The sequence below is a fragment of the Aptenodytes forsteri genome, unplaced genomic scaffold (assembly GCF_000699145.1).
Source record: "Aptenodytes forsteri isolate BGI_AS27 unplaced genomic scaffold, ASM69914v1 Scaffold563, whole genome shotgun sequence".
Classification (NCBI taxonomy): domain Eukaryota; kingdom Metazoa; phylum Chordata; class Aves; order Sphenisciformes; family Spheniscidae; genus Aptenodytes; species Aptenodytes forsteri.
This window is the reverse complement of record NW_008795318.1, coordinates 722,436-735,914: the sequence shown is the minus strand read 5'-3', so window position 1 is coordinate 735,914 and position 13,479 is coordinate 722,436. Positions and strand designations below refer to the sequence as shown.

Sequence of the window (13,479 nt, the reverse complement as noted above, 5' to 3'; positions counted from 1 at the left end):
GGTTCCCATTGCCCCCTCCTAACGCAGCCCCAGCAGTACCAGGGTGCCCCGGGGACCCCCAAAGGGGATGACAGCAGCAGAGCGGCTCTGTGGGCACACCAGATTGTCCCCTCTCCCCTCCAGACTGAACTCCCACAGAGGAATTTCTTTATTGGATTTATCTGAACCCAAAGCAATCTGTTTGCTGCTGAGATGGGAAAACATCCCACTCCTCAGCCTGTGCAGGAATCAGGGATGTGGTTTCTTGCCAGCCGAGATGTGTGGGTCAATCTGCCAAAGCAATGCAGGGGCAGGGGGCTGGGGAACAGTGCCAGCGTGGCCTTGGGCTCCAGCATCATGGGCAGAGGCTGTCACACTGCCGAGACGCCGCGGTGATGGGACAGCATCAGCCACCTCCTGCAACGCTCCTTCGCCTCTTCTGCCACAGCAAGGACGTCTCTGGGGGTGATAACAAGGACATCCCCGGGGGTGGCCCCGCAGGGACCCTCTGCCCACGGGGGATGCTCCGCTAGGACAAGTAAGAAACCTCCTGGAAAATATCAGCCGGGCATCCCCGTCACCTCCTCCTGACGCAGGGTGTTTGTGTAGATACCGTCGTTCTCCAGCTTGGGGTCCTGCTCCATGTCACTGCAGCCACCCTGGCAAGGGGACAGCATGTCCCTGCAGCCCTGGGGCACAGCTGGGCGGTGCAGGGGCTGCCCAGGGTGGGCAACCACACTGCATGGCCCCTGCCCACACTGCCTGCACTGCCTGCACTGCCTGCACCAGGGGCTCTCACCTCTGCCAGGTCCAGCTCATTGTCGTAGATGGGGCTGTGGTCTGGCTCCGCAGCAGTGCCCAGCTTGCAGGGGGTGGCAGGGGCTTTGGTGCAAGGGGACAGTGTGCCAGAAAGAAGAGACACCGGGGGAGGTTTTCTGTGTCGCTGGGAGCAGGGAGTTCCCTGCAGCCCCGTGCCCAGGGTGGGTTTGTCCCCCAGGTCCTGGGATGGGCACTGAGGTGTGCCTGGGATGGGGCATGCGTGGGCGCCATTACCTTCCCTCCTCCTGCGCAGGATGCAGAGGAGCCCAGCAGAGCCGGCGGCAGCCAGGAGGGAGAGCAGGACCGCACTGGGCACCAGGGCACTCAGGGCTGGTCCCCCGGGGCTGGAGGCAAGGGGAGAGGTATGGGGCTGGTTCTCTCCCTCACAAGGCTGGGGCTTTGCTTTTGCAGCACCCTGCGTGCCAGTGCCCTCCCGCAGCCCCTCCGCAGCCAGCCGCGGGGTGGGACGCAAAGGGGGGACAATGGCCTGGGACCCCAGTGCATCACCCCCAAATGCCCAGGCTGACGGGTGAAGACCCTGCCTGTTCCCACAAGCCCCCTCGCACAGGGATACTCACTGCTGCCCGCGGCGGTGAGAGCCACTGCCCTTCCCCATGCCCACCCTGTGCCCCAGGGCCCCAGGCTCACCCCACGGCAGTGGCGTTGTTGGTGGGGAGATGCTCTGTTGCGGTGGTGGAGATCCAGGGGGTGGGGGTGGCCGGGGGAGCTGCCAGGGTAGCTGATAAGGCTGCATAAAAGAAGGTCCTGGTGGGAACTGGGGGCTGGAGGTGACTGTGGGTCCCCCATGTCTCGTCCGGCAGCAGGCGAATACTTGCCCATGTCCCCTCCAGCACATGCCCCTGCCCTGCTGGCATCCCTGTGGGATGCGCCCTGCCGGCACCTGCCTGCCCAGCTCCCCTCTCACCGCTCTGGGCTGTGTCTCCCCATGGCGAGACATCTCTCCACCCGCTGTGAACCAGAGGTTTCCCTGAGGGCTGGGGGGGGTGGATCTACCCCTTTTCCTGGTCTAGAAACTCAACATTATATCATTTGGCTGTCAGAGGCCGGGTTTGGCAGGCACTCCCTGGCCTCAGCGCTGGGGCTCAGCGTTAGCACTCGCTGCTGCATGTAACCAGTGGCTCCGCCATCCTGCCTGCACCATGATGGGTGCCAGGAGCCCCAAAACCAGCCCGGGGCTGGACCCTGCATTGGGCTCCAGCACACTCTGCCTGCACCTGTGAGCATCCCCAGGAGAAAGCAACCTGTCACCCCTCCCAACCTCTGCCGCTGGTTTATACTGGGTCACAGGGGTTCTTTCCGGCATTGCTGCCTCCTCCCAGGCCACTGCTGGCCCACGAGCCAGTGGCCTTTCCAAAAAGAGTCCTGGCCAGCAAAACCTCCAGCCAGACAGACACCAGGGCTTACCTGGGACCACCCTCACTGTCACCGGCTCCATCAGGTCCCTGCCCATCCTCTCGACCCCGCACCAGTAACTCCCAGCATCTGCCTCGGAGAGGTCCTCCACGGTGAGCAGAACCACGCAGAAGATGTGGCTGTCCTGGATGGAGACCCGGCCGCGCTGCCGGGGTGCTTCCCTGCCCACTGTCTCCACCACCTTGTGGCAGGAGTCCCGGATGGCCCCCCGGCACCAGTACTTGTTGTAGGCCTCATAACCCCGGGGGTACCAGCAGCGGAGGGAGAGCGTCTCCCCTGCCCGGCTGCTGACCTCCCTGGGGACAACCAGAGCCTGGCAAACTGCAAAGAAACCCACAGCGACACTGGAGAGAAACAGGGCTGCAAAGTCAGCCTTCTCCCAGGCCCCTCTTTCTCAGCTCCCTTTGGAAAGAAGCACTTTGGGGGAGACCCCATCTGCTGGCTTTTAGTCCCAGACAGGAGGCCGCAGTGATGGGAGGCTTTGGCTCCGTCGGTGCCTGACGTGGAGCCTGTGGCCCTGGGAGGGCTCAGCAGCCCCCGCCCCTTGATGCCAGCGGGAGCCAGAGCATCACCAACATGGTCAGAGCCTGTCCTCACCTGGGAGAAGGAGCCAGCCCCAGCCCGGCGATATCCCCATCATCCCGCTTTGCTCCGGAGATCTGCAAGCATCAGCCTCCTGCACAGGACAGCCGGGGGACACTGAGCTGATGTGCGCTCTCGGCTTCTTTCGTTGCTTTTCTGCTCGTGCAAGAGGTGGCTGCTCTGCTGCCGCCAGGTTATTTTTAAATGTCCGGGCTTCGCCTCGGGGTTGGGGTTTTCTGCTGCGGGTGAAAAGCTGCTGAGACGCTTTTTGCAGACTGGCACGTCTGAAGCACACCAGGGAGGGTGGGCAGCTGCAGAAATGGGATGTGGGACCCTATGCACCCCACTTGGCAGGAGGGTGTAGGAGGGGAGGCGTCTTCACCCCAAACTGCTGTTGCAGACAGATGCTGAAGCACATGAGCTGCACAGAGCTTCCAACGCCAAAATGGGGCAAAACCAGCACGGGAGCTTTAATCTTTGCTTGATCTTTGCAGAGGCCACCTTGCGTTCCTGGGGATGCTGGAGGCTGCATGTCCTGGTGCTCCCCCTTGGCTGGGCTAAGGAGTGATGCTGGGATGGGCGCAGCCTCCCGGACGTTCAGAGGGTGTCAGCTCAGCTCCTCGGCTGTGTTTCGGCTGAGAGGGACATGCCAGGCCCTGCCAGCTCTTAGGGGTGCAGGTGCCTGGCCCCAGCCCCGGGCTCTGCTGGGGTCTGCAGCACCGAGCTGGTCTGGGGGGAAGTGGGAGACGTGAAACATATGGAGAGGGGGGAGCGGGAGTGACCCAGACATCTCCCGGAGCTGCCGTACAGCACCGAGGGCTGAGGCTGGGTGGCTGGAGGTTGGCTTTCCCAGTGGTGCTTGCTGGGACAGAGTGGTTGGTATGATGTGGGGCTTCTTCCTCCTCCTCCTCCTCTGGCTTTTTTATCCCAGGTATGACCATGCTGGGGCTCAGGGGAAAACTGGGAGCATGGCTGCATCACTGGAGCTGGTCCAGGCAGCGGGTCCCCCCCGCTCCCGCTCCCCATTTGGCACTGGAGCTTCTTGCAGATGATGAAGCTCGGGTTGCCCTCGGGAGCAAGCAGCACCCAGAGGAGCTCCCCTGGCCTGTGGCGGGGCAGGGATGGAGCCGAGCTTTTCCCCGGCCTGAGCTCCAGCTTGGCCGCCCACTGCCCAGGCTCCTGCCACAGGGCTGTCCTCAGGCCCTTTGTGCAGCATCCCTCCACTTTTTTTTCTTTCCATCTTCGTGGTTTTTCTTCCTCTTTCTAAAACTGCTGTGTAGGTTTCCATTTCGCAACAGGATGATTCTATTTCCGTAGATGATGAGACCTACCCAAACAGGGGCTTTTCCTTCCGCAGCTCCCCTGCCTGGGATATGCAGCTGAAATCCTGACATCTGCACAGGAGGCTGGGCTGGGAGGAGCAGGATGGGACCCCCTGCAGCCAGGCTCCCTCAGGACCCTCCCTCCGCCCCACCCTGCCCTTCAGCCCCTTCGCTCTGTGCAAAGACCCGGAGGGAAGGGAATGAGGCACCAGGTGAAAATAAAGAAGCAGAAGTCTGAGGGCTGTGTGGGAACGGGGGTGACCACACCGTCCGCAGCACGTCCGCCTTCCTGGGGCACCTCGGAGTCACTGGGGCCGGGGAGGGGACAGAGGTCACATCTCTAACTGGACGCCGACCTCCCCTTCCTCCCCACGTGCTCCTTATTGCTGAGCACAAGAACCGTGAAGGATGAGAAGGGGCTGCCAAGGCGTCGCATCCCCTGGTTCCCCGCAGCCTGGACTGGGGGTGCTGGGCTTTTAACCCCTGATTGGGGGATATTTTAAACACATCCCAAATCTTCTGATCTCATCTCATTTAATAACCTCATGGCAGGGTGGGGATAAACAATGCTGCTGGCCTGGTGGCGTGCACATCCCACTGCGGGACTCCGTGGCATGCTGGGGTCTCCAGTCTTGTGTGGTACAGAGGGGACAGGGGTTGCTTCTGCAGGATACAGGGAATCTCAACGGGACAGGCAGAGAGGGCTCGGGAAGCAGTGGGGAAACACGCCCTGGGTGGTGGGAGAGATGCAGGGGATGCCCGTTCCCAGACACGGGGCTTTCTGGCAGCGGGGCGCCGAGCGCGGAGCCGCTCAGTGCATGTTCATGTAGATCGGCTGCAGTTCTGGAGCTCTGGAAACTGAAACTTCATCTCCCTTTTCAAAGTCCTGAAATGGGGGAGAAATGTGAAGGTTTGGGGCACTTTGCAGGTCCGCCTATGCTAGAGCACTAAAAGCTTGTGTCTACATAATGCCTGTTCCTATGGGGTTTGTGAGCTGCTGCTTGGGACAGGCTGTTAAATGGAAGGAAAAGGCTTGTGTGGGGGAAGGTGTGTGACCCCAAAGTGGGGCAACTCCTCCTTGCTGCATCCCAAAGCGGGGCAGCTCCTCCTCACTGCACCCCAAAGCTGGGCAGCTCCTCCTCGCTGCACCCCAAAGCAAGGTGCAGCTCCTTGTTGCTGCAGGGGTGGGAGCAAGGAGCACCCGTGGGCTAACTTGCTGTGTGCCCCGGGAGCTGCCCCAGCCCCTTTACCTGCCACTTGGCCGGGCTGTTCTCATAGTCATCCTCGGGCGAGCTGATCTCCCACTCCCTGTTCATGTAGATGTTATTGGAAGTGGCTGCTCGCTCCCAGCTTGCAGTGACCTGGAGGGGACGAGGTGAGTTGAGGACAAGTTGGGCTCCGGGCAGTGGCTCCCCCATGGTGGAGCCCCATCCCACAAGACCCCCGTCCCACCACCCTCCCACCCGCGGTACCTGGAGGTCCTTGGCCCTCTTCCTCTCCATGGCCCAGGCTGCTGGAGGAAGTGCAGGAGAAATGGGTCAGACCAACATGGAGCTCCCTTCGCTGAAGGGGAGCATTTTGGGGGGTCCCAAGCCCTTCCCCATGGGTGTCACATCGGCTCCTGTGCAGCCTCAGGTCTGGCCTGACTTTGCCAAGAGCCCTCTGGACTGTGGGGCTCAGTGGGTTGGGGTCCTGAGGAGGGCTCCAGCCCCTTTCGCCCCGAGCCCTGTTCACGCTCTGGGGCGGGAGCGGGAGGGTGGCGTGTGGTGTGCTGGGGTGGGGGGACGGGTGCTAGGGAGCCACCCCGCAGAGGAGGGCCACAGCTTGGGGCCCCAGATCACTTGTACCTCTGCTCTTCTCCAACGATGCTCTTCTCATCCTGTGGCAGATGATGACGCCCAAAACCAGCGCAGCAGAGGGTGTCAGGACCAGGACAAGCAGGTTTGGGGTGCTAGAAGGGGAGAAAAGGGTGTTACTGCCTTTCTGTGCTGCCCCCTCTGCAGCCCTGTGCCCTGGGGAGGGCTTTCGTGCCTGTATTTAGCACAACCCTGGCGGGTATGAAACTCTGCGGGCTGGCAAGGATGTTCCAAGGATTTCTCCCAGGTTTCCTGGCCAGGGATCCATGCACGGGTACATGCAATGTCTGGCCAACTTGGCATGAGCGAGTTGCACAGATTCATCCCCCACCTCCATGGACAAGTCCCCAGACACAGCACACGCCTGCCTGGGGTGTCGGGGTCCCCCGCAGCCCTGCGGGAGCTGGGCAAAGACTCTGGGAGCCCCAACCAGTGCAGCCCTGTGGCATGCAGGGGTACAGCAGCCCCCTTAGCATCACATTTTGCTTTCTCCAGAGATGCCCCACTAGCCCCAAAGCCCTGTGGGCAGGCTGGAGCTGGATGCTGCGTCCTCGGGCTGCCTGGTCCTTGCGCTGGGGACAGTCCCTCTCCTCCCCAGTGGCCCTGGCACTCACCCAGCCTGCAGGCTTCTGATTTTCGGTGTGGACACGGTGTTTTCCAGCTCCAGGGGAGTCCATGGGAAGGTCGGAGCAGATGTGGGCTCTTCCCCCTGTGTCGTGTGGAGGTCATAGTGTGTTGTCTTGGGCACTGTGGTGGAAATAGATGGGAAGCAAAGCACTGTGGTGTGTGTTACCTGGTCCTGGGCTGTGGCTGAGGTTGGTGACTGGGGGCTTCGGGACCCCAGAGGCTGCTGGCGGGGAGGTGATGGGGGGTGGCTGGGAAACACCACGCATGGCCCCAGGGGGGCTGTGTGCATCACGGGACCAAGGTGGGGGATGCTGGGGGATCACTGAAGGCAGCTGGGAGGGGGATTTCCTTCATCCCTGGCTCTCCCCGTCCTCCCTCCCAAGCTCCCCTCTCTCCATTCCCTCTGCCCCTCCAGCCTCCATCAAAGCACAACAGCCATGCCAGGTGCTTACCTGGGAGAACAGACACCATGACAGGGAACATGGGATCATACCAGGCTACCTGGATCCCACACCGGTACTGATCCCCGTCCTCCACTGTCAGGTTCTCCATGGTCACCATGAACACGTGCCGAGTGGGGTCATCTTGCAGGGAGACCCTGTCCCCCTGTGCCTCGTCCCCAGGGGCCGTGGTCTGAACAAGGACGGAGCAGGAAAACCAGCTGCTGCCCCTGCACCAATACTTATTGGCATCCACCAGCTCTGGCTCGTACTCGCAGGGTACCTCCACGGAGCCCCCCGGGAAGCCGCTCACCTCCGCGGGGCCCTGCAGAGCCCAGCATCCTGCAGGGACAAAGACCGTGCCAGCCTTTGGGCAAGCACAAGCCCATGCACAAGCCTCCTGCCAGTCCCCAGCCCGTTGCCCATCCCCCTGCCACACGAACTGCTTCCTGCTGCCCCCAGAAAACCTCTCCCATAGCGAGCGGAGCTGCAGCCCGGGGGTCCTGCCCCGAGGAGGGCTGCCAGGAGCTGTGCAGGGGTGGGCACTGGAGACTCACTGGGTTCGAGGTGGGGGGAGGCTGTGCGGGGCCAGGGGCCGAGGAGGGAGGGAGAGCACGGGGGGAACTGCTTGGTCTCTCTTTGCCTCCCCGTGAAACCTCAGTGCCTGGAAACCCACTTCTGCTTCTGCCAGCGAGCTCTTCCGAGAAGAGCTGCCCCTCCAGCCCGGGGAAGGGCAGTCCCACCCCAGGCTCTCCCAGGGTCAGGTTTAAAAGAAAGGAAGAAATGCCAAATATCCCCCCTGCTCTGCAGCCCCCTGGGGAGGTTCACCTCTGCCCTCCCCCAAAGCCAACCCCCCCCGGGACGCTGCTGCCCACCCCAAAGCGTTCGGGTTTCTCTTAAAGCCATCTCTGCCAGCAAGCACAAGGTATCAAGCCCACCCTGCCTGCCCTGCCCACTGCTCTCATGGCATCGGGGGGTCACAGGATTCGCAGGCTCCCTGCAGCCTCCCACAGGGTGTTTTTAGGGATCTGTGAGTTGGAAAAGGTTGCCAACCTCTGCATGGGATTGAAATAATTAATCAGTTCTTGGCAGAGGGGAAAGTAGGGAAGAAATATATCCATGAGGCATTTCCATCACCGCTGGATGAGGATGTGGATTTCGGAAGGTCGGCACAGTGCTGGTGAGCCCTTACCCGGTCCGATGGGAAGATCCTGCTCTCACCTGGGAGGAGAATCCAGGTCCAGACCAGGAGCCGTTCCCCCATCCCACTCGCTGGGTGGCTGCAGGCTCAGCCCTCGCTCCCCGGAGCTACATGTCCCTGGCAGCGGCCATGCTGGGTGCCAGCCGGCCTCGGAGGAGCCCTTAACCGCCGCAGTGCCGCTCCTCCGCTTCCTGCCCCAGCTCCACTTTCCCCAGGGCACGGGTGCCTCCTCGCTTCTCTAGCTCGGGGCAGTGCGTACGGCTGCTCCTCTGGGCCAGGGAGACCCACGCCGACCACTTCTTTCTGAACTCACTCGGCCCAAGTTGTAACTTTGCCCTTCCAGCAGCTCCAGCGGCCGGGGAACCAAGAAGGGAGTCAGAAGCAGGGAGACAGATTAGGCAAAGACCTCAAGAGGCTAAACTGAGCTTTCACTTTCTGTTTAAGAGTTTCAGGGCTGATGAAAAATTAAGTTCAGCTTTTCAAAGGGGAAAACCTGATGCTGAAGTGGGCAAATCTGCTGAGGATGGCCAAACCACTATGGGCCAGTGGCCCGTGCTCTGTTCCTGCTGGTACCCGTGTGCTGGGCTGCTCTGGGCTGCGTGCATGAGGAGCAGCAGCTGGAGGAGCTGGGTTTTAGTTTCCATCTGCCCCAGAGTCTGTGCTGCCTGCAGCCAGCCCTGGTGTGACCGGGAGCGTGGATGCTGGGGTGGGAGAGCTGCTCCCCAGCAAGATGTCATGCACCAGCTCTCCCAGTGATGGTGTACTGCTGATGGTACATGAGAGCTGCTAACATACAGCAGCGCTGAGCTGCAGGATACGGCAGAGGACCGAGCTCTTCAAAACACAAACAAGAAGGTATCAACCCACCTGGCAACCCATCAGGCAGGAGAGGCAGACACCAAGTTACCCTGCAAGGGTTTTTGCATGTGGACCGGAGAGATGCAGGAGATGCACAGGCATCCCTGCCACTGCCCACCAAAGCACAGTGAGCCCTTCCCACGGTTCCCTCAGGGCGGGAGGAGGATTGGGAGAAGCAGCTCAGAGGTGGAGGCTCCGGCTGGAACATGCGTGGGGAAGGCGCCTACAAAGGCATTTGCTGGCTGGGGATTTTGAGGGCAGCTCAGTTACCCGAAAGCAGCCACAAGCACTTCTTCAAAGAACCACTTTGGTAGAGAGGCTGGGGGAATTTTCCAAGCCGCATCTGTGCTATTGCCATCAGATAAGAGGTATCCTTTCCCTTTCTCTGTTTCAGGTTTGGTTTCTGGGCAGGACGAGCAGCTGCCCAGCCCAGGGCAGGGGCTGGGACCCCCAGCACAGGCTGGGGCCAGTTCCTCCCCATCACTGCAGTCCCCAGGACCATGTTACCCTCCAGAGAGTTCCTGACTCCGTTGCAGTGGCTGAAGGCAGGTCTCCTTCCTGCCCCTGAGGACACTGCAGGGATTTACAGCCATCCAGCACCAATGCTGCAACTCCCACATGGGGTTTTAGCCTGATATTCCTCCTTTCAGCTGTTGGGCAAAGGGGCCCTGGCTGCAGCAGGGATGCTGGCTGGGGGTGTCGATGAGGGGTTTGCAAAGGGGATGGCTCTGGCTCAGCACCTTGGCCCCACACCACCTGAGCAGCCTGTGGTGATCCTGGAGGGGAAGAGCAAGATGGGAGCGGGCAGGAGGAAGGAGCCCCGGAGCACTGACACGAGAGGTTCTGTCACACAAGGGACTGCGATATTTATCCCAATTAAAGCGAGTGTCAGGTTGAAAGTGATGAAACTAGAAAGGGAGCAGAGCAATTCAGATAGAAACCAATGCAGCAAAGCATGGTGCGGACCTGTGCTGCCTGGTCCCCTGCAGAAACGGAGAGAGCCCCGTGCAAAGCTCCCCCCTGACACCCTCCAACCTGGGCACAGGCGTGGGTGCTGGGGTGCTGCAGACAACCCGGGGAGGGGAATGAATAAATACAGCCACCTGCGGAGGAGGCTACAACGAAGGGTGAGGGAAAGCACCGGGCTCTGCACCAGCGTCTCTGCGGGGCGGCTGTGGCTGGGAAGACGCTGCCCTCCCCACCCCTGGCAGGGCAAGGGGACCCTGATGGGGAGAGCCGGGTCCTGCCTGCTGGAGCCGGGTCCTGCCCTGCTCTTGAGCCGAGACCCCCTCTCTTTTGGCAGCAAGTGGCTCGGGAAACACAAGGCAAGGCTATTCTGTAAGAGAAGAAGCGTTGCTGAAACACTTCTCAGGAATCCCAGTGATGCATCCCGACAGGAACAAATCAGCTTGTCTTTTTGTCTCAGCCACACTTGGGGCTGGAGCAAGCACTCATGTGCGGCTCCATAGCCGTGTCAGTGAGCAAAGCAGCCCCGGCAGCAGCAGAGTGATCGCTGGCGATGGGAACACGGCAGCGGAAGGTGAGCTGACACCTGCACTCCTGCAGCCCCTGCCCAGCGCCTGCCTGTGGGCAGCGTTCCCAGCCCCTGCCCAGCAGTGACAGGACATGGAGCGACACGATCGGACACCGCTTTTGCCCTGGCTCTGACGAGATTCTGGGTCCAGGTTTAGTCTCTGGCGGTGGCCTTAAAAAAAGGCTCAAAGCCCTCCTGGGGCAGGCAGTAATTGAATCAATCAGTGCGTGCACCCCCTCGGTGCACGGCCCAGCACCAACACATCTTCCCCAGCTCCCATCCCACCTTACTACCCACCGCCACAGCTGAGCCTTTCCAGAGTCCTCCTCTGCTCTGGGCTTCAGTGACATTTTCAACCCCTGATTCTGTACTTAATCTAGGGTCTTTGCAAAATAATCTGGGTGTTTCAGACTGTGCTTTCGTGGGCAGCTTTGGCAGCTTTGGTGAAATTGTCCTTGGGAGATAAGGCTGAATATAATAATGGCTAATGCAGCTCCTTTAGTGCTGGCTGATTGAGCACGCACTGTCTGATCTCTCCCTTCCGCTGCCATCTCAGATAACCAAGATAAGCCCAGATCATTCCCAGATCTCCTGACTTAGCAAAGCTAGTAAAAGAGAGAAATACTTGCAGACTTTGTGGTGGTGGAGGGTTTACTCTGGGCTGTGCCTTAGGCTGGACTCCTCAGCCAGAAAGGGCTAAGGCAGGGGTTAGTTATTGCAGTGAAATTAAGAAAGCAAAATTCAACAGATTCAGAGGATGAAATTCTGACTCCTCCCTAGCTCACAGGGAAGGAATGACTTTGGCAGGGCTCAGATCTCCCCCAAAAAGTGTTGGACAGGCAGTCCAGGGAGATACTACAACAGGTTAATGGCGTTGGGCAGCCTAGAATGAGCAGGAGCGGGAGAGGACAGTGAAGCAGAAACTCCTGAGCTGGATTTAAATCTTCCACTGTTATAGCTGTACTTCTCAAGGCAAATAGACAAGTAATTAAGCTACCAGAGATACAGTCTACTAGCAAAGGAGACCAAACAATGGAGCTGAATTGCAGGTTCATTTGAAATCACTCCCACCATTTGCAGGTCATTTCCTCTGATTTCATTGCTCTGCACTGATTTCAACTGGTCAGTGCTTGCTCAGGGCTATAAACTGCTCGCTGGCTCCCAGAAACCTCTGCTGGGGTCTGGGGGAGGCTGAGAGAGCAAGTGGTTTGCTTTGGATGGTGGGGAAAGGCATTTATTGGTGTGTGGGGGGAGGAGGGTGATGCAGGTGTCAGGCTGCTGGGCTCCAATAAAGCTGCTGATACCACTTATCTGCAATGGGTCAGGTCCCCCAGAGCCATGAAGCGATATAAAGCCCTTGGAGCCGTGCCAGGCTGTGCTGGTGCCTGTCTTTTGCCAGCGATCTGTGTTGTCTCATTAGGCTGCATTACACCTGGCAATATCATGATAGATAGGAAAACTGTCTTCCTCCTGAGTGCTGTTAAACCTGCAGGGCCAAATGCGTCTCCGGTGTAATGCCAGTGCCTGCAGTAGGAAAGGAGAATTTGGCTTTACAAGGTTTTCCTTCCTCCCAGCCAGGCCCTCGCGCAGCAGCAGCTCCTCGACGCTTTCCTTTGCGACTGCGAAAAGGGAGACAAATGTTGCTGGAGCTGAGATGGGTCAGAGGAGGCTCTCAGAGCCCCTCCTGCAGCAGGGATGTGCCAGGAATCCCCTCCAGAGGCAAGCAGGGCTGGAGTCTTGGACCCAGTGGTGCACTGCAGGCTTCTTCTCCTCTTCACTGGGGGTTAAGTTCATCCCACCCCCCAGGAGAGGTTTGTCTGAGCACCAGCACGGCTTGGGTGCCCAGGGTAGAGCTGTGTGGTGCCTGTGGCAGATCCGGGTCTCGGGGGTCTGTGTTACCCAGCAGGCAGCTTGGGTCAGGGCAGTACCCCCACTCTGTGTGGGTGCTGGGGCAGGAGAAGGCTGAGCGTGCACTTGAGACAAGTTAGCGTGAGGTCTCCATCCTCAAGGGGCTGATATGGCACTGGGACACCCATGGAAAGGCTTTTTGCCAAGTTCTCGGTGTATTTGAGGGCAGAGAGTTGCCCTGGCTTCATTGAAGTCACCCTGAGGTTTGCTGCTCTCGCCTTCCTGGCCCTACCTGGTGCGGGGTGTGTGCACTATGTTGAACCGTGATGCTGGCCTTGCCACTGATAAATTATCTGACCCAGACACCGTGGCTCATGATAGCGCTTATTTTTTGCGTGGTTGATTGTCTTCCAGTGCTTGAGACCAATGAGTGGTCTGGCTGCAGGGTGGTCTGTGTTGGGCCTGGGCTTAGCTTCTTGGCCTTGGGCAAGCCTAAAAACCCCCTGCCCCTCTGGATTGTTTTTCATCTTTTCTGGCTGTTGTTGCCAAGACTGATCATCTGACCCGGCAGAACCGTCTCTGCTGTCAGAGGAAATAACGGGCAGGTATAATTAGCAACGTCAGGCCCAGGCAGTCAAACAGCAATCGCATGGGTGCAGATGGCTCTTGGAAATGTGGTCTGTTCCTCTGGCTTGGGACCATCTGCTGATCTGGAAGGAGGGAACCTGAGACTGAATCGGGTCTCTCTTAAATAAACTTCTCAGTAAAGATTAATTTCTTTCCAGTCTAATCAACAGCACCAGGTTGCTCTAAAGGGAGTCGTAAATAAAAGGATCTCAACGAGATATCGAATGTCACCTCCAGGTTTAGGCACAGATTCCTCCTGTTTCTAAATACAATTTGTTTTTCACTCCAAGCAGGCTCCTAACAGGGCTCTATAAATGCGGTGCGTTTCCAAAGGGGAGCTGCTGGGGTAGAG

The 13,479-nt window shown here is 59.4% G+C and overlaps 2 protein-coding genes across 2 annotated transcripts; both read right to left on the bottom strand.

Annotated features, from left to right (window-relative positions):
* Positions 1 to 539: 539 nt before the first annotated feature.
* LOC103899266 (CMRF35-like molecule 2) lies at positions 540 to 2,869 on the bottom strand. The gene is made up of 6 exons (XM_019472164.1): positions 2,830 to 2,869; positions 2,224 to 2,553; positions 1,447 to 1,546; positions 1,033 to 1,142; positions 779 to 861; positions 540 to 638 (listed from the first exon to the last, which is right to left on the bottom strand). The coding sequence occupies exons 1-6, from the start codon at positions 2,867 to 2,869 to the stop codon at positions 540 to 542; spliced, it is 762 nt and encodes a 253-aa protein (XP_019327709.1).
* Positions 2,870 to 4,947: 2,078 nt separating this feature from the next.
* Positions 4,948 to 8,323, bottom strand: LOC103899265 (CMRF35-like molecule 3). The gene is made up of 7 exons (XM_009279700.1): positions 8,281 to 8,323; positions 7,072 to 7,401; positions 6,607 to 6,739; positions 5,984 to 6,087; positions 5,609 to 5,646; positions 5,387 to 5,497; positions 4,948 to 5,022 (listed from the first exon to the last, which is right to left on the bottom strand). The coding sequence occupies exons 1-7, from the start codon at positions 8,321 to 8,323 to the stop codon at positions 4,948 to 4,950; spliced, it is 834 nt and encodes a 277-aa protein (XP_009277975.1).
* Between the last annotated feature and the right edge of the window lie 5,156 nt (positions 8,324 to 13,479).